This window comes from Aristolochia californica, unplaced genomic scaffold, assembly GCF_029961685.1.
Source record: "Aristolochia californica isolate CCGP_79_NKW_82.1479 unplaced genomic scaffold, dmAriCali1.0.hap1 SCAF_1, whole genome shotgun sequence".
NCBI lineage: Eukaryota > Viridiplantae > Streptophyta > Magnoliopsida > Piperales > Aristolochiaceae > Aristolochia > Aristolochia californica.
In genome coordinates, this window is record NW_027181770.1 from 61040656 (window position 1) to 61066262 (window position 25607).

The 25607-nt window shown below is 38.9% G+C and overlaps 4 protein-coding genes across 6 annotated transcripts; 2 read left to right on the top strand and 2 right to left on the bottom strand.

The window, feature by feature from the left end:
* Positions 1-100: 100 nt before the first annotated feature.
* On the bottom strand, positions 101-3271 carry LOC137949949 (inorganic phosphate transporter 2-1, chloroplastic-like). The gene is made up of 3 exons (XM_068796226.1): positions 2561-3271; positions 1456-1647; positions 101-1234 (listed from the first exon to the last, which is right to left on the bottom strand). The coding sequence occupies exons 1-3, from the start codon at positions 3269-3271 to the stop codon at positions 410-412; spliced, it is 1728 nt and encodes a 575-aa protein (XP_068652327.1). The 3' UTR covers positions 101-409.
* A 749-nt stretch (positions 3272-4020) lies between these two features.
* LOC137954556 (heterogeneous nuclear ribonucleoprotein 1-like) lies at positions 4021-6130 on the top strand. Its single transcript, XM_068801677.1, has 6 exons — positions 4021-4169; positions 4275-4315; positions 4408-4571; positions 4674-4773; positions 4856-5025; positions 5293-6130. Exons 1-6 carry the CDS (start codon positions 4063-4065, stop codon positions 5788-5790), a joined length of 1080 nt encoding a protein of 359 aa, XP_068657778.1. The 5' UTR covers positions 4021-4062; the 3' UTR covers positions 5791-6130.
* A 2597-nt stretch (positions 6131-8727) lies between these two features.
* LOC137946305 (uncharacterized) lies at positions 8728-14276 on the top strand. 3 transcript variants are annotated; one of them, XM_068792726.1, is made up of 8 exons: positions 8728-8975; positions 9060-9190; positions 9268-9568; positions 10120-10201; positions 11274-11409; positions 12196-12575; positions 13042-13116; positions 13692-14276. In XM_068792726.1, exons 3-8 carry the CDS (start codon positions 9294-9296, stop codon positions 13743-13745), a joined length of 1002 nt encoding a protein of 333 aa, XP_068648827.1. In that variant the 5' UTR covers positions 8728-8975; positions 9060-9190; positions 9268-9293; the 3' UTR covers positions 13746-14276. The 3 variants fall into 3 exon arrangements, with proteins under 3 accessions (XP_068648827.1, XP_068648683.1, XP_068648751.1); XM_068792582.1 differs by having other exon boundaries at positions 8728-9190; XM_068792650.1 differs by having other exon boundaries at positions 8728-9082.
* A 450-nt stretch (positions 14277-14726) lies between these two features.
* Positions 14727-19670, bottom strand: LOC137946557 (protein PEP-RELATED DEVELOPMENT ARRESTED 1, chloroplastic). Its single transcript, XM_068792914.1, has 9 exons — positions 19343-19670; positions 18914-19069; positions 18607-18675; positions 18339-18509; positions 17323-17466; positions 16320-16463; positions 16123-16188; positions 15063-15122; positions 14727-14878 (listed from the first exon to the last, which is right to left on the bottom strand). The coding sequence occupies exons 1-9, from the start codon at positions 19667-19669 to the stop codon at positions 14834-14836; spliced, it is 1182 nt and encodes a 393-aa protein (XP_068649015.1). The 5' UTR covers position 19670; the 3' UTR covers positions 14727-14833.
* Positions 19671-25607: the final 5937 nt, after the last annotated feature.

Consider the following 25607-nt stretch of genomic DNA (forward strand, 5'->3'; position numbering starts at 1 on the left):
AGAAGTGGTATTCAAACGCAATTTCTCTTGCACTCAAGTCAATCAAAGTTATTGCACAGGGAAGCTCTGTAGCAACCATGAAAGCTACTCATAACAGCTGTTTTCTTGTTTTAAGAAGGCAGTACATGTGTTACAGTGCCCTTACTTTAGAAAATCGCGACCATAGAACAATGTACAGAATTAAACATTTGTTGAAGTCATACAATACGAAAGAGCAGGCCCTTGGTTGCATAATCAATTACGTGAGGTACTTTTGTTTCCTTGCATGCAACAAAGTGAAAATCAATCCTCTCTTCCTACTAGTAAACATCAAGCAAACCCATTAGAGCTCCAGACAAATGGACACATGAAACCTTTTTTCAAGAATCGATAAAAAAGAGAGAATTCTCATATCCCATAACCCAAAAAGTCAAAGAAAACAACCCAATAGCTTTGTCAAGATAAATGTGTACAAAGCAGCCAAAAATGCACCAACCGGAATCGTAACCACCCATGAAGCTACAATCTCCTTGACTGTCTCAGTTCTCACACTGTTAAGGCCTCTGGCGAACCCTACTCCCATGACAGCCCCTACAAGTGTGTGGGTTGCAGAAATGGGTAGGCCTAGCTTGGATGCCACCATGACCACTGATGCAGCTGCAAACTCTGCAGCAAAGCCCCTTGTTGGAGTCAGCTCTGTTATCTTCTTCCCGATGGTAGCAATCACCCTGTACCCCCACATTGTCAACCCTGCAACTATACCAAACCCACCCCACGCTAGAACATCAGTGGGGATCACAATTTCACCACCCCAAGAGCTGCCTTGAAGAATTGAGAGAGCTGCTGCCAGAGGGCCGATAGCATTTGAGACATCATTTCCACCATGTGCAAATGACATAAAGCAAGCAGAAAGAACCTGCATGTATCCAAAGACACCGTAAACAATCTTGAGCTGAGTTCCAGTTGGACCTGCAAAATCAGCTAGGAGTCCGATGCTTTTAGGTGGTGTGGAAGGGCTATCTTTTGGTTCAGGTTTCTCTGTTTCAGATGTCAGGAGGTCTCCAAGCTGTTTGTTGATTACTCTGCTAACTATGAATGCCCCAGCAGTCCCACATGCTAAGGATTGCAGTAGGGCTATGGGAAGGATCTTACTGAGGGGGAATGCAGCAAAGGAGATGCCAGACACGCCTATAAAGACAGCAATAGGAGCAGCAGCAGCAGCCGCCTGTCCAGGATTTGGAGCACTGTACACAAACTAAAAGAAGATGAAAAGTAGATCCCATTAGCAATCAAGGGTTAGTAAAGAAGAAAAGTAAAACTGCTACTACATTATGGATCTATTCGGTTTCTTGAGATATGATGAACTTTGCTATGGATAAATCTGTTCAACCTGGATGATCCCATCCAAGCGAGAATTGAAGCATCAGAGCAAGTTTGATAGTTTAACTACTTCAATATTGTAGGACTAAAGCATACCCGTCGAATGCCTTTGTAAACAAGAAACGAGACAGCAGCTCCTATTGCTGGGGAAATGACCCATGAGGAAATCACTCTAGCCAGCGAACTCCAAAAGACAGCACCAATGCCCCCATGGATTAGACCAAATCCAACCATTGCTCCTACTATGCAGTGTGTGGTGGAAACAGGCCACCCATAATAAGACGCCACCTGAATACAGGAGCAAATGAGCAAACTTTTCAAAGATACTTGTAGATTCTCCAAAAAATAAATTACAGGAAGCTCACAGAGCTTTACAGAAACATAATAAACAATAAAACGCCCAGAGAAGTCAGTAAACAAGAGTGCATGTGAGCACCAATTTCCAGCAGTATGCAGATGATAGATGATGAGAACACTGGAAAAAAAAACAAAAAATGAACAACTATAATTGCATTTGAAGAACCTCTACAACCAATGTTGCAGAGTGACCATTCTGGTCGTTGAGCCTTCCATCAAAAGTTATTGAAGCTTTGGATTAAGATAAAAATCACAGAGCTTCAAATCTCAAAATATTCCTAGCGTTTGAAGCTTATTACTTCAACAAACTTCAGGTAATCAAGTACTATTTCATCAATATGAATAACCATCTATCAAGAGCCAAAACCAAAGCTTAAAGATAAACATTTCCAAATGGGCATAGAGACTTTCATAAATTCTATTTTTCCTCTGCAACTCTTCTCTGTCTATGGCAGATAAAAAATTGGGTACGCAATTGAGCCAGTACCACAAATAACTAGCAAATGACAATAAGTCGGCAACGAAAACATATTGAAGTGTGTGAGACAGAAGAAAACCAGACAGACAGTTCTAAGTTAATTTTACTAAAGTTTTTACAGCACCTGCTTGCATGTCCGTGTCCGTGACAGATAAACATTGGTAAGCAATAAACCAAGTACCTAGAAATAACAAGCAACTGGCAATAACTCGGCAATGAAGAAATAATGGAGTACGTGACACAGAGAAGAACACCAGAGAGAAATTTCCAAGTTAATTTTACTAATGTTTTAAAATTTTCAAATTGCTGACAATTTCCAATAACACCACCCTCTAGAAAGCGCTCGGTTTTTTCTATGAAATTTACCTGCAGCCAAGTCCCAGCAGCGGCCAGCGAAGACAGTAAGCCGGCAAAGAGCAGAGAATCCTTCCCCTGGAAGACATTTGAAACCAAAATCCCCTTCTGCATTGTACTGGTGACATGGGTCCCCATCAAAAGCGCCCCGGAGAACTCCAACACTGCCGCCGTCAAAACCGCTTGACGGATAGTAAGTGCACCGGACCCAACCGAAGTTCCCATTGCATTAGCTACATCATTGGCTCCAATATTCCATGCCATGTAAAAACCGAACAGCAGTGTGACATAACAGAGGATGTTTCTCTTGAGTCCTAATCCCAATGCTAAGGACTTCATGAAAAACGGAAGAGTCAAAGCCGCGAAAGCAATACAGAGCGATATCGCCGAAGCCGTTCTAGAAGAGATATTAAACGCCTTGGCCATCTGAGGCAATTCGTCGGTCTTGTCGTCGGATTTCGTCTCATTTTCCAGTAATTTCTCCCCTCCCGCTTCACCCCCCGCGTCTGCAAAAGAAGATAAAGCAGCACAAGGCAGTAGAATCCTCCTGCGACCGTAACTCGAAAGTTGAACGAGCCTCGACGGAATCTGCAGTCTGCTGCAAAAGGGTATCTCTCTTTTAGACGCAACATTGCGAAGGAATAGGTAAGGATTCTGAAGAAGAAAAGGCCCCAGAGCAAGCCCCGCTCCAGTACTCCTTGAAAAACAGGACGAATGAGTCATATTGGAGATAAAGAAAACAGATTGACAAAAACTCCTAACAAAGTTAAAGAAGGACGGAGAGGAGACGGTGGTGAAGAGAATCTATGGTGGATTTTCGTCCATGAGAAAGAGAGGAAGCGAGAGAGATTCTTCTCTGGCAAAAGCAGAAGAAGAAAAGAAGGCTTCTTTTGCCATTTTTTTGCGCGTTTATAAGGAAAGAAGTGAGCTTTATTTATTTATTTTTTCGTCTGGTGTGGATTTGCTGCGGCGGTGGACGACGAGATGAATGAGTGGTGAAGAGCGGAGTGTGATCCATTTCCACAAAAAAGTCTCGTCGCAGGGAGACGACAGGAGAAAGAAATTAAGCAATGGCGTTATAACGGCAACCCCATGTACTCTTAGGAAGACCATCTTCAGTCTTCACTATGAATGGCCCACGAACAGGATAAGATGATGAGTGCCTGACTAATGAGCCCTGTCTTTCCCATCCAATGTTTAAACACTAAAATGGACTGATTTAACTAAGTAGAGAAGTGGTTGGATCGAGGGTCATGGGTTTCATTAACTAGACTTGGGGTGAGTTAAAAAAGTGAACGAATCCAACCCGCAACCTGTCCTTCCCGAATCTGAGTAGATACGCTCGAGTTAGAAGACAACTAGGTGAGTCTGAATATCCTAACTCGCTCATTTATTGTGCGGGTTAGGTTAGGTCTTTTTCTCCTCCCTGTGGATTCCTCTCCCTGTTTAAAGTAAACCCTCCAGCCGTTGGTTCCTTTCAAAAAGCCACACAAAAATCTCCCGAGTCGTTAGCCATGGATCCAAAGCCCAACCCTGAAGTCCAGAACCATGCCCAACAGGCTAACCGCCTCATGGAAGATGAAAAATCTCATCCTCACACAGGCAACGGAGCTAGCCCAGGGCAAGTCCTTCTCCATTTCCCCTCTCTGCTTCTATTTCTCTTTTTTTTCGCGTGCCCTTTTGTCGTTATCTTCGTTTATTTAGTTGTTCGTTTGTTTGTTTACAGAAAAATCTTCATAGGAGGTTTAGCCAAAGAAACTACATCAGGTTAGTACGGTTTCCCTACACACTTTGTTTCTGAATCGATTTTAGGGTTTTGATCGATCTCCTATTTTGGGTTTTTTGGCGTTGTTTTCCAGCCCAATTTACTAAGCATTTTGAAAAATATGGTGAGATTACGGATTCAGTCATCATGAAGGACCGGCGAACCGGGCAACCGCGAGGGTTTGGGTTTGTGACCTATGCTGATCCATCTGTGGTTGATAAAGTCATTCAGGATGTACACGTCATTAAGGACAAGCAAGTAAGGTTCCCACTTTTTTGGTACTCTTGTGTATAGAGTTTTACTGCCTAGTTATAGTCCTTCATCTCGTTGTAAGTGGCATTGGTTTTGGGAATATTTTAGGTAGAGATCAAAAGAACTATTCCTAAAGGAGCTGTAGGGACCAAGGATTTTAGGACAAAAAAGATCTTTGTCGGTGGAATTCCTACAACTGTAAACGAAGGTGGTTGATAAATTTTTTTTGTTGAATTTTGTCTTTTTTCCCCTCCAAATCATGTATATTTAACATTCGTTTAATGGCTCAGGTGAGTTCAAGGAATTCTTTGCAGAATTTGGAGAGGTCAAGGAGCACCAAATCATGCGAGACCATTCCACAAGTAGGTCTCGAGGTTTTGGGTTTATCACATTTGAGTCGGAGCAAGCAATAGATGATCTCTTAGCAAAAGGGAACAAGGTCGAGTTTGCTGGGACTCAGGTGAGTGTATTTTGGATGAGAGTATCTAAAAACCAAAAATTTACCTTGCTTAAAAATTTTCGTTATTGGAGTTTAATCTTATCTGCATTGCTTCATTGACATGCAAAGCTATAATTTCTTCAGGGAGTGGTGTTGGAGGTAGGGGTAGATAGTGAGCATTAGTAGCTTGTGGGGGTTCACTAGTGTTTCTTTGTAGCTTCCTTCTTTTAGCGAGTCTTAGATAGTAGAAGTCTCACACTTCTAGGTTAATGTTTTCATTTTGTGTAGGTGGAGATCAAGAAGGCAGAACCAAAGAAAGCCTCGAACCCACCTCCGCCTAAACATTATAATGATCCTAGGCCGGCTTATGGTGGTGGGTTCGGGGACACTTATGGTGGTTATGGTGGTGGTGGTTATGGTGCTAGTACGTATAGGTCCGGAGGGGGGGTGTATGGTGGTAGGCCAGATGGTTATGGTGGGTACAGTGGAAGTGAATTTGGTGATGGATATGGTGGGACAGGTCTAGGAGCTTATAGGGGAGAATCTTCTATAGGCTACTCAAGCAGATACAGTGGGAGTTTTGGTAGGGGATATGATTTAGGGGGTTATGGTGGTGCGGGTGAAGGATATGGAGGATATGGTAGTGGTGCTGCTGCTGGAAGCTATGGCGGCGGCTATGACAGTGGACTTGGTGGTGGTTATGGAGGAAGTGGTGTAACATTCTATGGCAGTAGGGGAGGATATGGAGGTAGTGGTGGTGGTCGTTACCATCCTTATACCCGGTAGGCTGAGAGTGTATGGCTAAGAAGAGGTCTTAGTGCTCAAGGTCAGACGCATAGCAAGGATTGAATCTTTTAGATTATAGAATCAGCTGATTCTCTGTGACGGCAAGAAGTTCTTTTTCCCTCAGCGTAGAAGGGGAAGATTTTCTTGTTTACACTCCTTGCCTATCTTATAAGGATGTTTTTTCGTTGCATTTGATGCATCAATGCACAAGATTATTGTGACATTGAGAAAGAAGACACTATTCCTCTCCTTTTTCTTCTACTTATCAGCTTTAGTTTCTTGCTTAACTATTAGGCTCTTTTTATTACTAGTAATTGAATATTGGGTGGTTTTCTGTCAAGAGTGGCTCTGTTTAGTTTTCCTTGGAGGTCTGTTCATATGTGGTTTTCTTTGAGAGTAGCATAACCAAATGAACAACCTAGCATGAACCTTTTTTTAGTATTTTTTTATGAGAAGGTTTCCTGTTCTTGTCTAAAATTTTGTGAAACTAGGATATTATTTTATTAAATTTAAAAGACTGGTATAGATGCTGATGTTGTTGGGAACAATCTAGTTACACACTTGTGCTGCTTAGTGCTCGATGATGTTTTCTTTAGTTGTTCAGGTAGATACGGTAGTTCCCTTCCTGCTTTCATATGTATTTTTTTTTTTGGGTTTTTTGGGTGGTTTTTTATCTACTGTTATCATTCAGTTGCCATGGTTTAATTTCAAATGCATTATAATCTAACATTGCATCTATATCATAAGTGTCTTGCCACCTCTAACTGTGTCTTTGACTTGTTGGCTTTATTGACCATAACTCATGGAGGTAATGTCTAATTTGTGTTCATTTGCTTGTGATGTTTGCTGATTCTATTTTGATCATTTTCTTGAATCGTTTTCTATAGCGTGTCCCTGAGAGCCAGCTGTGTACTGCAGATGAATTTTTATTTATCAAAAACCAGTGTGAACCAATGGTGTTTGTTACTTGTTCATTTCTTTTCTTTGTTGAGGCTCAAGTTCAGTGCCCTTAGCCATTTCAAAAAAAAAGTTCATTGCCTTCAGTCCTAACATGTGCACCTACAAATTTACTCCCACAAACATGCTCAGGGAGATCTAAAAAGCTTTCTAGCTGAGCTGTGAGCTTTGTTCTGAGACAACCCATTAGTTGAAGCCACTGTTCAGTGGTAAAGCTTGTCCTGTCATGGTGTCTAGGTGAATGGGACCACAGGTATTTTTGTGGTGGTTTCTGTTTGTTACTTATCCACACGCTATTTTAAAAGTTTTTCAACACTCTGCTTTTGTTTTCCTTGAAAATGTTTTGCCTGAGATAACACGGGAATTGAATGACTATCCTAAGTGTCTTGCCACTCTAACTGTGTCTTTGTTTTGCCTGAGAATTGTGGTATTGTTTTCCACTGGAAAAGCTGTAGGAATCTCAGAGAACATACGGTTCTGTTGCAATTTTCATGTTCATGGAGAAATTGAGATCCACCTCTCGGAGTTACTCTTATCAGGATTTGAAATCGATTCACCTTGTTATGTGATAGTGTTTATGGTAGATAGGTTAGAGGATTCATTGCTTGTTAATGGAGTATGGAGCTTTGTATGTGAAATCATCATTTTTGCTACTGACGACGGGGTTCAGACGCCATCTCTGAAATTCGTGATAAGAGCTGATTATTTAGTTGAATATCTTTGCTTTTGTTTGCACTAACTTTGTGAGAAAACGCTTTAAGCAAATACTTGAGAAAATTTCTGAAGAGGTCAATTGTTCTTTAATTGGTTGCAGTTTAGCATCTCTATTAGAGAGATAGTATTCGGATGCAAATTACCCGTCTATTATAGTCAAATTGTTATAAGAATATATACTTGCATTGACAGCAACGGAATATCAAAAAATACAGCTTCATTCGTAAAGAATTAATTGTTCAGATAAAAATCATTTATTGTCCTGAAAATCCTACACAACGAATTTAGGAGGTCTTGGCATGGTAAAAAACTATAAGCAAAGTAAGTTGATGGAGGGCTTTATTTGGGAAAGGATGGCATAGAAGTTACCAAGGATGAAGCAGAATGGATGATAGGTGTATCTAAAAAGCAACTATTCTTTCTGCTTGCTGCCAATCAGAGACCCGAACAACGGTCTTCTGTTTTTTGTTTCCTTTCGGTGGTTTCACTTTCCATAGACTGAGCATCTCTCTTTGCTCTGTTTATTTCTTTTTCTTTCTTAGCGATTTCTCTGCATTGTTACTTTTTCCTCTTCTTTCTTCTTCGTCTCGGATGAGTTACGATTGCAAACTATGAGAGCTACTAATGTCGTGCGAAGCAAAGCTTTTAATAGAAACATGCGTCTGTGCACGACATAGATTTCCAGCGATGGAGACGGGACTGGGAGTCCAATGTGACCAAAAGAGGGAGCGGCAATAATTGAAGGTGTTAGCGCCAAACGCGCCACGGTTGTCGTTGCCGACTACGACTATCCCGCATCGATTGGTCCCGCATGCTGGCCAAGGAGGAAGTTTTTCTATTTCGTAACATTTGTCAATACTGAGACTTTTTCCATTGCACTAGTCACTAAATTAAGCAATCATTAGATACTATATTATTGAATGACTTGGTACCAATATTATTACTAATAGGGTAGAGACTATCACGAATCTATGAAACTTTTTTCCATGAGATATGTACTTCTCATTACATTATGATATTGGTCAAGTCACCCTTTTGTCATCTTTGTTGGCCAACTGATAAATACTAAGTTGCAGTCAGCCAATTAGATGATCAAATCTATGAAGCTGTTAACAAGCAAACTATGTTTCTTGTCCAATATGAAACTACATTGTTCAATAGTCGCAAACTCGATTATTACTTCAAAGTAATACTACATAATCTACCGGAAGTGAACAATTGTAGATCGGCTCCGGGATTTTAGGCTGTCGATGCTGATCCAGGACACCGCGTAAATCGTCAACTCGATATTCAGGTCGTTTACTCCCTCTGGAATCTATTACCGACATACCCTCGTTTCATTAATCACGGCCTCCCTTTGTTGGAAGTTGAAGCAACAGCGACTCTATCAAGTCCAGATTTTCAGTTCGATCAAACGCGACAGGGGGAAGAAAACAAATTTTATCGATATTCCGAAGCCGACTTCGCATCGCATCGCACCTTCAAAATAGTTCCCAATATTCGAATTTAATCCTGTGTGAGAGAGATCTGATCCTTTTTTCTTGTTTCTGTGCGTTTCTTCCTTCCGGACTTACCGGCGAGTTGTGTGCTTTATTTAGGGCGGCAGCGATCGTCGTTTCAGGTGACTTAAATCGCATCTTGCGTATTTATGGTCGAGGCTAGTTTTTTGCATTGGATTATATAAGCTTGCGAACTGGGACTAACGGGGAGCGAGCATTGGCTACGCCTGGTAGTTCTTTGTTTCGATTTATGATTGCTTGCAATTCGTTCAATTTTTTGCGTTTCTGATCCACCTGTCGTTTGTAGGTAAACTGATTTTGATCCGATAATCGATGAAGGGGAGAGAATCTGCTATGGAGATTGCTGAGGATGAATCTGGAGGATCTCGTGCCCGATCCTTCAGAAAGAAGGCAAAGAATAATTCTACTAGATTCAGTGATACGACTAGGAAGAGATTTAAGCGGAGAGTTAATCAGTGGCCACCCACATCTTTTATTGACACCGACAGTGACGCCGAAAAAGAGGAATTGGTCAATGTGTTTCGGCAGGTTTTGGTTGCTCGAGAATTGTTGCCTCCTCGGCTTGATGATTACCATCTAATGAAGAGGTAATACAATCGTGTCCTGTTTGTCTGCTGTATACTGCCCAAAACATCATACCTGTGTTGCTGTTTGGGATCCATGGCTTGTATTTGTCATCTTTTGCAATTATTTCTTTTACTGTTCATTCATTTCCTTTTCCTTCCTTTACCCAGGGCATGCCTGTGAATTTATCAGAAAATCATCGTCCGTATAGAATTCTTTCAAAAGATTGTACTTACAGGATTTATAGCGTTTCATATCTTCAAAAGAGTCCATACGTTGGAATTCCATTAGTGTGCCCATTCACGTGAAATGAAATGAAAACCTAAATTATAGGACTGTAAAAACGTTCTAGAAAGTCCTGCAAATTTATTTGATTTAGTAGAGACTTGACAACGGAGTAAATTCTGTTAAATATCAGCTACCTGTTGTTCTCAGCTTGTTTTCAAAATACTCAATGTGATACTTCTATCTCCTTAATGTTTTAATATTTGATAAGCAAATAGCAGTTCTCGGTGGTCTATGCAGAGCTGGTTCTTGGGTAGCATAAAATAACCTGAATTTTGTGTTACCACAGATATCTGAAGGCAAGCAAACACGACATTGAAGAAGCAGTAAACCTGTGGAGGAAGGAATATGGAATAAATTCAGTATTGGAGGTAAGAACAACTGCTGTGATTTTATCAAGTGCCATGTGTATTTTTTTATCAACTGCTGTGATCCATAATTCCTTTTCTTTTAATTTTGTGAAGACAATCATTCTTGTTTGCCTGGCAATAAAAATTTGTTTGAGTTTGTTTGTCTTTCAAAAAACAAGAGTGTTTTTTAGTTGAATACTTGAGACTTTCGTAAGGTGCACTATGGTCCAGTGGCAAACAGGGTCACTTCTATTGGTTCTCCTCTTCCAATTCCTATATCTCTCTCACTCACTCTCTCTCTCTTTCATGAACTATAATTCCTGAGAGAAGTCTAAAATATAAATTCTGTATTCTGGAAATGCACATTCGGGAAATCTATGTTATAATATTAGAATTCCAGTGGATAATGGTCCAGTATCGCTCCTCCTTTGGAGTACTTTAAATGAACAAAGAACAGAAATACGAGTGAAAAATAAAGAGATATGAGATTGAAGGAGAAGATCCATTCTAGGGATGCCTCGGTATGGGAATACCAGCAGCAACTATCTTCTCTTGAGTTAGACTTGCTTCACAACAAGCACTAGTTCTACTTCATGCAACTCTACGGGTAGAAAGGATTAGGATAATTATTTTTCTTTTTCAAAAAAAAGGGGTAGGAAAGGAGAGAAAATAACGTCAACTAAAACTATATTGACTCATCAACAATAATTTTACATGTCCAAACCTAGTTATCTCAACTCTTAGCCATTGAAGGTCTCCTTAAAGCCTTCAATGGTTCTAGATTTCATTTTCATTCAATGGTTCTAGATTTCATTTTCATGCTTGTTATGTTTGAAGTTGCCAAGATGATAAAATTTCGGTTCTTTTCTGTCTTTTTTTTCTGGAATTGATGTCATTCTTTTCATGGTTTTTAGTTGGACTTGCCTCAGTTTAGTGTCCATTCTTTGCTTTTCAACTTCCCTTTAGCTCTTTGTCTGAAATTCCTAAAATCAATCTTTTCTTTTTACTAGCTTTTATTTTTCAACAATGAGAAATAGCAACACAAATTTTCAGATTTCTATGTCTTAACTTCTTTTCTCTGCTACTACTTCAGGGTGGATTGGTTGACCTAGTGATGCCCTGCGTCTCAGGAAAGTCAGTTGCATGTGTTGCTCAAGTTGAAAGTTCTGTTTCAACAAATAGAGTCCCAAACAAGCAATCATCCTGTCAAAATTTGAGTCTATTCAGAGGTATTCACGAAATGTAATTAGCTTCCATTTTAGGTGTTTTTACTTACTTCACACTGCACACTTAAAAAGGACTTCAAATCTTAACCCTCTGTAAATTTCAGAATCCATACATACCGAGGGCAAGGTATTAGCAATCTAACTTTCTATGACGCATTTATTCCAATATAACTCTACTTTTTCCTCGATTGTAAGAAGAACCTTGATATAATTCCTAATCAAATTTGAGACCATTAGTTAAAAAATTGCCATATTAGTCTGTGATTCCTAGTTATCTTTTCAATAGGAAACTTCTCTCTACAGCAATTTGATACTGGTGATCTTGAAATTTTTGATCCATCAATATCTCTGATTTTATCAACAATCAGGAGGAAGCTTGGGGTTGATGACTTCATTGGGTACTCCTCCATGGCCAATGAAGGGAAAATTAATTTCCTTCAATTTAAAAACTGTCAGTGCAATGTCTGTAAACAATTTGAGGTACAGGGTGTTTGGTAGCCTATTCTTAAATTGGTAGGTATATAGTCCCAGATCATGTTACCTCACTTGGTTTTCGGAAATCAGGTAGAATGGAGCCACTTGACAATCGTCCCGAGTATCTAGTCATAAATATTCGTCAAAAGGAGCATTTGAATGTTTAATATTACTTTGACCTAGAGATCTTTACTATGCGGATCAAAACATTATATGAGAGGCTATCTGAATAAGTATTGAAATTATGCTATCTGAATTTGAATTAAGTTGATTATATTACTACACCTGTGATAGAAAATCTTACTTTCATTTCAGGTAGTTCACCCAGTAATAGCATTCCTAAGATGCAACTTCAGAACTTCCTTCTGCAAGTAACAAGATTTGTAGTGCAGTTTCTGCTGAAATTATTAGCAGTATTACAGTTTGCAATTAGTATATTTGGGAGGACTGTTTCAGTTCCTCTTGCAAAGTGTAATGAACATTCTGGGGATTGCAGTTTGGATGACCAACTTGTAGCACAGGCCGCCAAATCGAACATGGCCCCTCAATACTTGCAGAGACTGCAGAAACTGGAGTCTTTGGTGACTGAAATTTCAAAAAAACCTGTGCAAATGCCTTTTGACAAGGACAACATGCTATCAGAGTCGTTGGGTCGAATCAAATGCATAGAATATGACTTGCAGAAGACAAGGAAAGTAAGCCTCCAACCATTTCATCCCTTTTGCTTTCTTCACTCTTCAGTTGTAGGTATAAGAAACACCGGGCAGAGAAATACACTTGCTCCTGAGAGCAATTCTGCATTTACCTCAATAGTACTCTACCTATCATAAACATGAAAAACAGAATCAAATTGGATAGTCGAACTGGCAGATCTAATTATGATTCTTGAGTATCAGTAAATGAACCAGATTTATATTTTGCATCATGGTTTGGTCCAATTGTAATTAGGCTTGGATTCTGATTATGAAGTTGAAAATAAAGTTCATATCTGGCCAATAGCAGTTGGATAAGCTACCATCATCTATATCTGTTTGGAGAACATTTCTGTTGAGTTGGTAGTAACAAGCTTAGCAGGCTAATTGTGGAGAACCTACTGATGTCACAAAATACCGCACATTTGACAGTAGCTGAGCTTTTGAACTAAATTGATATTTCTTATAGGTGTTAAATGCTACAGCATCAAAACAGTTGGAGCTTGCTGAGTCACTGGAGACTCTGAACGAGACGAGTGGAAGGGTAAGTTTAGTCTAGTCAAAAGCCATCATAATCCTCAAGTGTCCGTTTGTGGAGGTTGATCCTCTTTTTGGCATAGTAATCATATAGACTTTTAACATGTCCATTCTGTATTTTGTTCGTTCAATGACACAAGTCCCGGCAATTATAGTGTAACTTCAGATCTGTGTAGTAAATACTAAACGAAATAATCTTCTCATCCATCCCCATCCCTGGTACCCACACATATACACACACACACACACACCAAAAAAAAAAAAAAAAAAGAGTAGCTTTCTTATCAATTTTGTTTAGCATTGCTGAGTCACATGCTGGAGTCCTGGGGCATGACCATATCTACTGCACTACTGTTGAACGAGTCTTTGCCCTCTTGAAGGGTACAATATATTGCCAAAAAAAAAAAAAAAAGGATCTTTGAGTATTTCTGGTTGAGTTTGATCACTGGCATTCTCAAGTCATGGTTGCCAGATTTTTGTGGAAAACCAGGATTCATCTTGCATATTTGTGTAATGGTCCAAAAACCTATTTCATTTCCTAGTACATATGGGTTCTGATGACCTAGTGGTGGTTAATTGCAGAAAAGGAGATTGTGCTGGTCAGGTAATGGCAAGTATCCCACTGCTGGAAGTTGAACATCTGCAGGGATGCAAAATATTCTTGTCCTTCAATCTAAATGGGGTGCTTGTTAGAGACAACTATTATTCACATGCAAGGGTTGGATTGCTTTGAGAATGGGCTGCCTGAAGAGTTTTCTCTTGTGGGAATGACCTTAGAAGGATAAACCAAATTTAGTTCGTGTCTGGGCTGGCAATAACAAAGTGCATAAGGGAGGAACCCTGTCAATCATGGGCACAATCATGTCAACTACAATCCAGCTCAAAACTGTTCATACCGGCATCCTGGTCTGGTGCGTTTCTTCTGCTGACCCGATCAAAAGTCAAAAAGTCAAAAATGTGGAGAAAACTCCTTTCAGATTAATATTTGCTTGCATCTCCTTCGTGAGTCTCTCCCAATTGCTTTCCAAATGAACTCCAATCCAAAATTCAAAAATAATGGGCACTGAGCCAAGTTTCAAGGGTTTTCAGTTGCATGTACAAATGGTACAGCCACACCCAAATTCTGTTTTCTGTTATTCGAAGTTCTTCAAGGTATTTTTTTATACATACTGCAGTGTTGCACAATAAGGTTTCAGGGCTGCCCGTAACTAAACTTACAAGCGGTAACCAGTTTGTTTGTATCGTGTTTTTCTTTTTTTCTTTAAAAAAAAAATCATAAATGGCACCTTACAAGTTAGCAACTCAAATTTTGATGACCTCGTCTCCATTTAAAATCAAATTACAGCTCAGGGAGCCTTGTGCTTGGGTTGGGGCCAGCCACGAGCGTGACTGCTTGACCAATGATTTCCCTTATTCCTCCTGCTTATCATAGACGATAAGATGCAGCTGCCGTCTAGGGATTGGGGATAGCCCAAAAGTGGAGAGCATAGGGATTTAAGTGTGTGAAAAATCAATGAAAGCGTGTTAAAAGCTGCTGCCTGCTTATCAAGAAAAAGGAACTGCTGAGACTAAGAGGATCAGAAGACGCAGCTATAAATAAAATAAAGTCGACACAATGCTAAAAACTCAGCCTGCCTGTAATTTTACAACTACAAACTTTTTTACACAAAATACTTTGATTTCAAGTGTCTCAATTATGACATAAATGATGGATCTTCATTTAATCAGAAAGCTATTTCTTCAAGAACTTGTAGAGTCTTTTGATGGACCTGATATCAACCACAAAAACAAAAAAGTGCCAGAAAATTCATTAAAAGAGTATCAGCATCAGCATCTTGTATGGGTGCCAACTACGAGGACCAATATTGTCCATTCTACTCCATTGGTAGGTATTCTTTAATCCCTATTTCATAGAGTATAGTGAGAAAACTCTCAGTAGAGAAGAATACTTACCCATTCTAGGTGTTGAGCTGTAACTCCAGATACATTTCCTGCATAGATACCTCCGAGTACCTAACAAGGAGGAAAATAATTTTCGTTGCAAAAAACAATGCCCAATAAAAAAAAAAAAAACACAACGGATGAAAACTCTTCAAAAAAAAAAAATTTTTTTTTTTTTTTTTTGCATAGTCAAATACTTTAAGACAGATGAAATCCTAGTTTGCTATCTCAGTTTGGATTTTTACAACTTTGATAGTTGGATATAAAATATGTGAACATTCAACCAAAGTAATTCTAGTTAATAAAGGAAAATCATCCTGACATTAGAAAAAACTATAGAATTTTCTTTTTTTCCCTTTGATTCAATGAAAATCCAATGAAAGAGATCATCCAAACATCTTATGGCAAAGCAGATGGCAGCACAATTTTATGATATTTATCATCTCGGAAAGCAAGGGAAAAAAGTGAGTTGAAGAGGCATTTACATCATTTTTTATAGGAAATTGCAAGAGGGTGTCGTAAGACCAAGTGAATACAAGTAAAATAGTTTTTTTTTCCAAGAGAGGTGTATGTAAATGTGTCATGTTCTTTAGAGAGAGCACGACAGAACACTTGGCTGGCAGCCCATTTTATCCCATCATAGACTGCTGTATGCCTATATCTGATATACTCTACATAATGAGATCACTTTGTACAGTTTTTCAGGTGCAGAGCTTTTCACCCAGGCTAACACCTCCTCTCACATCCAGATGGACCTACAACGTGGACTAATACAGAAAGGGAATAAAACAAACAAACAAATAGGTTTGGGCTTAAACCTAGCTTTGATAACATGTATAGTTTATGTCTGGTTCCCACATATGAGGACTATTACACTAGCTTATAAACCTATAGTTTACCAAGCTGTTTTCATATGTAGGACTTCATACTGCCGCTAATAACATCAAATTACTAGATAATGGATTTGCCAATCTTGGGGAAATCAACAGACACATCCCTCAAGCAGACTCTAATTTAAGTGCAATGTTAAAGTTCCCCTTACATGACATAAATGTGAATATGAAAACCCTACCTTGGAAACCGTCTCAAGGAACATCCCAGGACGTACAGGACGTGGTCTTCGACCACTTACACTAACCTGCAAATGTTAAAAACAGCAATATCGGTGACATAACACTAGAAATCATAATAAAGCCACAGCTAAAAAGCATGTCAATTTTCCAGAAAAATATAAAATTATTCTTCAAGCGCAAGTGTGGCAGAACAAACCCTTCCAGCAATTCCACTTGGTTTTTGTTCCTCATTCTTCTCTGATATATCTGCACCTTCATCTTTCCCTTGCATTACATTACTGATCATCCCTTGGACAGTTTTTCCAGGTTTCAGAGCAACTAACTTTGTCAAAAAGTTTACCTAAAAATAAGCAATTCATAAGCCTAGAAATTCTTTTCTCAATTAAAAGAGAATGTAGTAAGAAAACTTCTATACGAAATGGTAAGTTTATCTCCAGACTCTGCTTGCACACACACAGTTTCTTCCATTCATAAATCTTTAAGTTAAAAATCAAGCAAAAACTTTCATTTTTAAAGTTGAGCCTATCAAATAAAAGACAAGATGGATTCTCTATGTAATATAATAGTTCGAAGAGAGAATTGAATGTTAAGCATAAAAATACCTACTTAGCAAGCATTATGATCAAATAACTTTCTTAGGTCTACTAATTCAACCTCTGCAAAAATTTAAGAACAAAAAGACTTTCATATATAACTAATGCTCAAATTTTCCAACTAGAAATTTCATCATATATGCATTAGTTTTTTTTTTTTTTTTTGAGTAAAATGTGTAAAATCATATATGCATTAGTGATAACAGAATGTTGGAACTTGTGATCCTGATAGCACATCTGTAACATTGGAAAGTATCAATTTTCACAAAATGGCTTTTCTAGACTATATAACAAAGAAGAAGACATTGAAACAGAAGTATCACATCTTTAAACTGTTTACTGCATCCCCAAATGCCCTGGATAAGTCAACAAGATAATTTAATTCTCAACTTTCATGGTGTTTGTATAAATCAGACTTTGCACTCCATAGCAGAATACTTCAATATATCTTTTCCTTATTTAAGAGATAGCACACCAAATTAGCAATTTGCCAAATCCAAATGCATAGTCATTCACCAAAACCTAAAAAGAAATGTTTACTGACATAAAAGCAAGCGGTTTGATACAATGTGACAACTTAATTCTGTCCAAGTCACAAATACACACCTCAGCTTCAGGGAGGGTACTTAGACCACGATCATTTCTTTCATCCAATATTCCACCACCCATCATATTCCGGGTCTCTTCTCTGATCAATACAAGTCTAGCAAGTAGCTTTCTATCAGGAACAGCAGGCCTTGCTTCCATTGTCTGCAATGGCATAAACACATTTCATAAGACAGAAACAAGGACCAAATACTTTTTTACACCACCTAATATTTACATGTTTCCCAGAGAAAATTGGCTGGTACAGAAAGTACATACAATAAGACCAAAACCTTCAAATAGGCTACCAAAGTCCAAATATGAAAGAAATAAAACCCTAAAAAGCAAATGTATATGTATACTCTTCCTTGAAGGGAAGATATGTTACACAAATGAGGTAGATTCACCAGATCAGGCTAAATTGTAAGAAAGATCCTTCTAGATTTGTCTCCACTCTATAAAATGAATTCAGCAATGTATCCCAAGAATATGAGGGTAACTAGTTTCCAGTATACAGGTCTGTTGCAAGAAAATAGAAAAAATAACAATAGTAACTTTCTTCTTTAGGTACATGTCAATAAAAATTATAATTTTTTACTTCAGATATGTACCTATCCAGTATATTATGCTTCTCCTCTCGATAATATTGTCTCTTGTGGACCTTTTATGGCTACAATAATCAATAAGACCAAGGACCATGTGAAGTTGGAGACCCTCTGATACTCAGAGACTATTTACTGAAGCTTTAGATTACAGATTAGGGTATCACAGACTGACTGTATTCATCAATGTCTGTGAATGTCATCAGACACTATTCCCAATCTTTCCTAGCCTGTCTTGGGAAGCGCTAATTTTCCAGAAGGTGAGATTGTGGTTTCTTTCAGAGCCTCCTGTTTTTTTTTTTCCTGGGAGACCTAATAATCATTCTGTGTGCAACACAAAACAGAGAAAAGACAGGTAAAGGAGTGTAGAATATGCAAATTTTGAAAATGCCAAGAAGAAACCTCTGAAGTAAGAGAAGAAAGATAAATTTTCACCTCTAGTAAATCATCAGCCTGGTTGGCTATATCATTTAGGTTTGCCCCTGGAAGCTGAACCTTGGCACCATTTTCACCAGTAAACACACCACCACCTGCAGCTACCCGTCGTAACAGTTCATGTCTGCTCTCTTTCTTAGGGGTCCGGCAGAGCAGCCCTATCACTTGGACCTATAGGGATAAAACCAAAACGACCATTTTTAAGATCAATACTACTCTTCCATGGTTGATTGGTTGAAGCTTCCTTCTTTTTGCGATGAAGACTCACATGAGGGGGACATTTTTTTGTAAGATGTGACAATACCGTCTCCTTGATAACCTCCAAGAGTGATTTTCGCTGTACATAGAAAATATCAATTTAAGAGGCATGAAATGAAGATGCGGATTGGGTTTAATTATTACCCAGCACACATTCTGCTGAGATAAAATTAACCAGCACCACCTAAGTTAGAGTAGAGAGTTGATCAGTATATATGCTCAGTGTATCAGAAGCACGAGCTGCCATCTCTACATTATCAAGACATCTTTAAAACTACAATAGAGGGGAAGGTCAATAAGAGGAAAGGAACTAATACCTGATCATCATCATCTTTTTCCGCAAGCCGGATCATGTAATCTAAAGCCATCATAAACCCAGACTCCATTTGATCAACTCTCTTCCCAATCACACCTTGGGCAACTAACTCGACAGCTGCAGACTCCGACGTTTCATCCATCTTCATATCTTCCAGCTGCAGCCAACATGCTTGCATTTATGTCAACGAAAACGAAGAAATTGTACAACTCCAATAACTAAGAGCAAATTTAACTTCAAGATGCCAGTAATGCAACAACCGCTGACTGTAATACAGATGACACTTAAAGAGTCCAAAGTATAAAGCCGTACAGGAATTTCTAAGGTGAGAGAGGGAAAAGAACATAGAAACCGCAAACAATAATAACATTGAACTACATAACCCCTTTACGACGCACTTGTGAACTTTCTGCTTAAACCTACTGCTTACCAGCTTGATCATTTCCTGTAGGACTGAAGTAACCTGTTCGCCACCTTTGAGAATAGCTTCGTATTGAGAAGAATCCCATTTTTCATCCGCTTGTTCGTCTGCCCAGGAGAACTGGGTCTTTGCGGAGAAATCTGCGTCCGGAAAGCCGCCTCCGACCTCGTACGAAGAAGAAGGAGCGACTCTTCGGACTTTGAGCTGCTGTTGCTGCGGCGTAGAAAAAAGAAGGGCCCTATTAGGACCATAAGAGGAAGGGACTGAAACACTTTTCGAGGAAGCGGAAGATGAAATGAAGGGAGAAGAGGGAAAGAAGAGATTTGGCGCCGCCATTTTTTGCTTGAATGAAAGAGCCAAATGCTACTGTAACGGATGACGGGACGAGAAAATTAGATACGAGATATCCCCGTTTGATATTAAAAAATTCCCGGGAAAAAAAGTGAAAAGCTAATCCGCCACCACTGCTGTGAAAGCTCACAGGTCGAAGAGTGTTACTTTTATCTGATTAATAAATTTTGTTGCCATTTATTGAATAAAATAAAAAATAAACAAAAACCGATTACTTTTGAGATTTTAGGAATATAGAATAATAATTGCCATGATTATCATTTATGAGTTGTACATTATTTATACAAGTATAACATATATAGTATATGATTACAACTCTTAAGAATTTTGAGTTTAAGTCTACTTGGTACAAAACAGAGGACGGAGTAACACTATTAGTAGTTAATCCATGTGGGACTATTCTCTAACACTCTCCATGTAAAATTCTTTATTTTCGATGTGAAATATACATTCATAATACGTTTACATATAAGGGAACGAATCCGGTTTGAAATTAAAATTACAGATCCATTATTATCGAATCATGACCAGTTAATCTCGGATTGTAAGACCCGTTAAGTTCGGATCTTCAACACTCCCCCTCAAGTTGGAATATATGTTAATGATACCTTACTTGCCGAGTAATGCCTCAAATTGGGACAAACTCAACGCCTTAGTAAATAAGTCTGTAGTTTGGTCGTTGGTTCGTATGTGGGCTGTCTTAATCATCTCTGCTTGAATCTTTTCATGAACTAAGTGACAATCGATTTCGATGTGCTTGGTTCGCTCATGGAAGACCGGATTTGAAGCGATGTGTAGAGCAGCTTGGTTGTCACAATACAACACGGCTGGTTGAGTATGTGTGATTTTCAAGTCTTTCAAAATGTTTTTTATCCAAGTAATTTTGCAATATGTAGCAGTCATGGAACGATACTCTGCCTCGGCAGTTGATCGAGCCACCGTTGTTTGCTTCTTTGTTTTCCACGAAATGGGTGATTGTCTAAGAAATATACAATACCCTATTACTGACCTTCTTGTGTCCCTGCAACGAGCCCAATCTGCATCGCAAAATGCATTTAATTGGAGTGTACTTGTAGAAGATAATAGAATACCCTGTCCTGGAGTTTGTTTCAGGTATCGAAGAACTCTATGTGTTGCCTGAAGGTGTGGTGTACGTGGTTTTTCCATAAATTGGCTTAGAACATGGACAACATAGACCATATCTGGCCTAGTGATGGTCAAGTAGATCAATCTTCCCACAAAACGCCTGTATGATGAAGGATCATTTAGGAGTTCACCATCGGATTATGTAAGAGCCAAATTTTGCTCCATTGGGAACCTCGTAGGTTTTGCTCCTAGAAATCCAGCATCTTCTAATATCTCCAATGCATATTTTTTTTGGGAGAGGGTAATCCCCTTTGAAGACCTTGCTACTTTTATACCCAAGAAGTATTTGAGCTGACCAAGATCCTTAAGTTTGTACTGCTTGGATAATAACTGTTTCACATCTTCAATATGTTGCAGATTGTTACCTGCCAAAATCACATCATCAACGTATACAAGTATTGCTGTAAAACTACCTTTGTGGGATTGGACGAATAAAGAATAATATGCCTTTGACTAATGAAACCCAGTAATCTTGAGGGCTGTGGAAAACTTCAAAACCACTGTCTAGAAGTTTGTTTCAAGTCGTATAGGGACTTGTTTAGTTTGCACACTCGAGTCTCCCCCTTTCATCCAAAACCAGGTGGTAGTGACATGTAAACATCTTCATCAAGATCACCATGTAAGAACGCATTGTTAACATCGAGTTGGTGAAGATGTCATCCTTGAATAGCAGAAACACTGAGTAGGACACGGACAGTAACCAGCTTGGCAACTAGGGTGAACGTCTCTTGATAGTCAAGTCCTTCAATCTGGTTGTATCCTTTGGCGACTAGGCGAGCTTTGTAACGCTCAACGGTGCCATCAGATTTGAGCTTGACTTTATATACCCATTTACATCCAATGGGTTTCTTGCCAGGTGGAAGAGATGTGAGCGTCCATGGTGGTTAGCCTGGAGGGCTTGAATTTCATCATGCATTGCTTGACACCATTTAGGATCCTTCATGGCCTGTAAGAAACTAGTTGGTTCTTGTGTAATGGTTAATGAAGTGGTAAAAAATTTATGAGATGGGGATAACTGGGCATAAGAAAAAACGTGAGAGAGGTCATAAGGTGTACCTGATGTGGTGACCACGTTGGAGGCAGAAGATTGTTCAGGTCGTGACGGTAGGGTCGCTTCCACATGAAAATCTTGAAGGAAACTGGTTCGCTTAATGGGCCTGGTAGAGAGGCGACGAGTAGGAGGTGGTAGGGTAGTAGGAGAAGGTATTTGGGGGGAAAAATATATGATCAACATGGGAAATGTCAAGATTTGGTGACGGAGGAGGTGTGTCTGATAAAAGTATGTCTGGTAGAGGGTCATCATAAATAGCAGACATTATAGGAGGAAACATGAGACTCTTATTTGCAGCGGAAAAATGTTTAAGAGGGAATTCATTTTCAAATAAGGTAACATCTAGGGAGATAATACTTTATTGAGTTGGAGATCATAAACCCTATATCCCCTTTTTCCATAAGGGTACCCAATAAAAATACAACAGATGGCACGTGCATCAAATTTGGATGGTTTGTGGGCGTGAGAAGAGGCAAAACATAAACATCCAAAAACTTGTAAATGAGAGTAAGTGGGGATAATATGAAATAACTGTTCATAAGGTGTTTTACGTTGCAAGATTGGGGTAGATGTCCGATTTATGAGATAAACAACTGTTAAAATGGCATCTCCCCAAAATTGTTTAGGAAGGTGTGCTTAAAAAAGTAAAACTTTGGCCATGTTTAGAAGGTGTCGATGTTTGCGTTCAGCTATCCCATTTTGTTGTGGGGTGTGAACACAACTGGTTTGGTGGATAATGCCTTTGGACAAGTAGTAAGTGGGAAGAGTGAAATCAGGGCCATTATCACTACACACAATTTTCACCTTGGAAGCAAATTGGGTTTCTACCATACTAATAAAATTAGTTAGGTGAGTTTGAGTTTCAGATTTATGACGCATCAAATAAATCTATGTGCATCTAGTAAAGTCATCAACTATAGTAAGGAAATATCGGGCCCCAGAAATCAATGCAATATGGTAACCCCCCTAGATATCAACATGTATTTTTTCAAAAGATGATGTACTAGAAATTGTGCTCAAAGGAAATGACAATCTAATTTGTTTAGCCAAGGGGCAAACTAGACAATTGTTTGAACTACAAGAATTTTTATTCAAAAATGGAAACGAGACAGATACTTGATATGATGGATGTCTGAGATGTTGCTACCAAATACCAGATGGAGAATGTACGGAATGACATGATGATGGTTTTGGACGATCAAGGTAGTAGAGACCCTGCCGTTCAGTTCCCGTCCCAATCATCTTCCTCGAGCGTAGGTCCTGTATGGCACAAAAATGGGTAAGGAACACGGTGATGCAAAGAGAATGATGAAGAATCTTGCTAATAGAAATGAGGTTTAATTGGAAAATTGGGACACATAAAACATTCTGAATAACCAAACTAGAAGAGAAAACGACTTGACCAACATGTGTGACATTAGCACGAGAACCATCTGGTAATTCCACTGTTTTGTTCGTAATAGCTCGCCAAGACGTAAGCAATGTATAACAGCAAACAATATGCTCAGTGGCACTACTATCTAGAATCCATGTGGCTTGCTTATTGGGAGAGGAGAAGTAAAATGTTTTACCTAAAAGTTCGTCGTGAGTAGAGGAATTACCCACATAATTTGCCATCGATGGCTTGTTATGACTGAGCATTTGTAATATTTGTTGGCATTGTTCCTGAGTAAAAGAAAAGGAGTTGGATATGTTCTTATTCTCTGTGGGTTTAGTGGATTCTGTAAACTTGAGTCTTCGACAGAAGTCAACGGTGTGACCCTTCAAATTGCAATAAGTGCATTTCAAATGTGCCCGACAATTTCCAACATGGTGACCATCTTTGTGACATTTTGTACAGGTGGAGGAGCCACCTTTCTTAAATGAATTTCTGACAGCGAAAGTTGCTGCCTCAGGTTGAATGATGCTCCGTTTATCAAATACATCTTTTTGTTGTTCATGTCTGAGTACTAGAGAATAAACTTTGCCAATCTTAGGCAAAGGGTCCATTGTCAATATTTGTCCACTTACGGTAGTAAAAGATTCACTTAATCCCATGAGAAACTTGATGATTTTCTGTGTTTCTCAATAGGATAGTTCCTCTTTCATAGAGCCACAATGACAGTGTGAGATAGGACAAATAGAATTTCTCTCATCCCACAGTCTTTTGAGTTTTGTAAAATATGAGCTAACAAACATATTATTTTGTACGCAATCATGTATTTCATTCTCAATGTGAAATAATTGGACGTTGTTTACCTGAGAAAAACGGTCGCACAACTCATTCCAAATTGTTTGTGATCCATCACAATAAAATACACTTGTTGCAATATCTCTAGAGATTGAACTCAATAACCAAGTTTTGACAAGGTTATCACAACGAATCCACTGTTGTAATTCATTGTCGGTATTGTTGTCTGGTCGTTGAAGAGATCCATCAACAAAACTAAATTTGTTTTTTACTGTGAGGGCCATAGTCATGGAATGACGCCATATGCTGTAATTATCCTCAGTGAGAAGTTGTGGTATGAGAACCAACCCAGGCTGATCTGAATGGTGAAGATACAGTGGGTGATTCGGATTAGTAAAGTTGGATGTCATACTAGCGATATCCTTGTTAGAAGCTGGTGTGCGTAGACTGGGACTCTGGCTTCGGCTCGGGACTTCGAGCTAGACTCCTTAGGTCCGAGTTGACTCGGCAGAAAATTGGTTCGGCTCGGCTCAATATATTGGCTCAGACCATAAAGCATTGATTTAATTCAACGCATCAAAGTGTAAATATTTCCTTCGTCTCTACCGTCTCTACAGACAGAGAGCGACGAAAAATAAACCAGTCATCGGAAGGCGCAGTAGCGGGACAATGCAAAACGTTGGAGCGCGGTTTGCAAGCGTCGTCTGCAGCAAAGGAAGGTCGGAAGGCGGTGGCGGGGATAGTGTAGTGGCCGGATCTGGGAGACCTTTGGTGGAGAATAAAAGAGCTCTTGTTGCGTCTCTTGACGATTGGCGTAGGTTTATCTCCGTCTGTCGAACGAGGGTTTGGACCTCGACGGAAACGTCCCCGGAATCGGAAGCAGCAACGAGACAGACGGGAAAAAAAAATAGAAAGAGCGATCTCAAGATCGTCGCTATGATACCATGTAAAATTCTTTATTTCCGATGTGAAATATACATTCAGAATATATTTACATATAAGGGAATGAATCCCGTTTGAAATTAAAATTACAGATCCGTTATTGTCGGATCATGACCAGTTAATTTCGGATCGTAAGACCCGTTAAGTTCGGATCTTCAACACTCCCAATTTAGAAAACCTCTTTCCCAACTAATAAACTTAAATATTTGTACTCACTAATCTATGTGTGACTCTTTTCTAATACTCCCCCTCAAGTGTAAGCCCTCTTTTGTGGCTCTACATGTAGATAATTTGGGTGGAGGTCCACATATAAGTACCTGCTTTGATACCATGTAGAATTTATGAATATAAAATAATAATTACTGTGATTATCATTAATCAGGTGTACACTATTTATAGAATTATAATTGAAATTGTAGAGGATTACAACTCTTAAGAGTTTGAGTTTAAGTATATATGGTACTTATATTTTGATTCTCGTCCTTATTTCTATCATACTCATCTACCATTTATTAAATAGAATAAAATCAAATAATACCTATTCTATACCTCATATTATAATGATTTATTTATATAACTATGTCAAGAGACGTTGTTACATGATATTATACTAT

What these genes read in the sequence shown, in the direction of transcription:
- LOC137949949 (XM_068796226.1), bottom strand. Translation starts at nt 3,271, where the DNA reads ATGACTCATTCGTCCTGTTTTTCAAGGAGTACTGGAGCGGGGCTTGCT. An exon ending in CTGCTGGGACTTGGCTGCAG is followed by an intron (nt 1,648 to 2,560) that starts GTAAATTTCATA and finishes TCCTGTATTCAG; the next exon opens with GTGGCGTCTTATTATGGGTG. An exon ending in TTTACAAAGGCATTCGACGG is followed by an intron (nt 1,235 to 1,455) that starts GTATGCTTTAGT and finishes ATCTTCTTTTAG; the next exon opens with TTTGTGTACAGTGCTCCAAA.
- LOC137954556 (XM_068801677.1), top strand. Translation starts at nt 4,063, where the DNA reads ATGGATCCAAAGCCCAACCCTGAAGTCCAGAACCATGCCCAACAGGCT. An exon ending in AGCCAAAGAAACTACATCAG is followed by an intron (nt 4,316 to 4,407) that starts GTTAGTACGGTT and finishes GTTGTTTTCCAG; the next exon opens with CCCAATTTACTAAGCATTTT. An exon ending in TCGAGTTTGCTGGGACTCAG is followed by an intron (nt 5,026 to 5,292) that starts GTGAGTGTATTT and finishes CATTTTGTGTAG; the next exon opens with GTGGAGATCAAGAAGGCAGA.
- LOC137946557 (XM_068792914.1), bottom strand. Translation starts at nt 19,669, where the DNA reads ATGGCGGCGCCAAATCTCTTCTTTCCCTCTTCTCCCTTCATTTCATCT. An exon ending in TACAGGAAATGATCAAGCTG is followed by an intron (nt 19,070 to 19,342) that starts GTAAGCAGTAGG and finishes TGTTGGCTGCAG; the next exon opens with CTGGAAGATATGAAGATGGA. An exon ending in CAGCTCAACACCTAGAATGG is followed by an intron (nt 14,879 to 15,062) that starts GTAAGTATTCTT and finishes GGTTGATATCAG; the next exon opens with GTCCATCAAAAGACTCTACA.
- LOC137946305 (XM_068792582.1), top strand. Translation starts at nt 9,294, where the DNA reads ATGAAGGGGAGAGAATCTGCTATGGAGATTGCTGAGGATGAATCTGGA. An exon ending in GATTACCATCTAATGAAGAG is followed by an intron (nt 9,569 to 10,119) that starts GTAATACAATCG and finishes GTGTTACCACAG; the next exon opens with ATATCTGAAGGCAAGCAAAC. An exon ending in ACTTGCAGAAGACAAGGAAA is followed by an intron (nt 12,576 to 13,041) that starts GTAAGCCTCCAA and finishes TATTTCTTATAG; the next exon opens with GTGTTAAATGCTACAGCATC.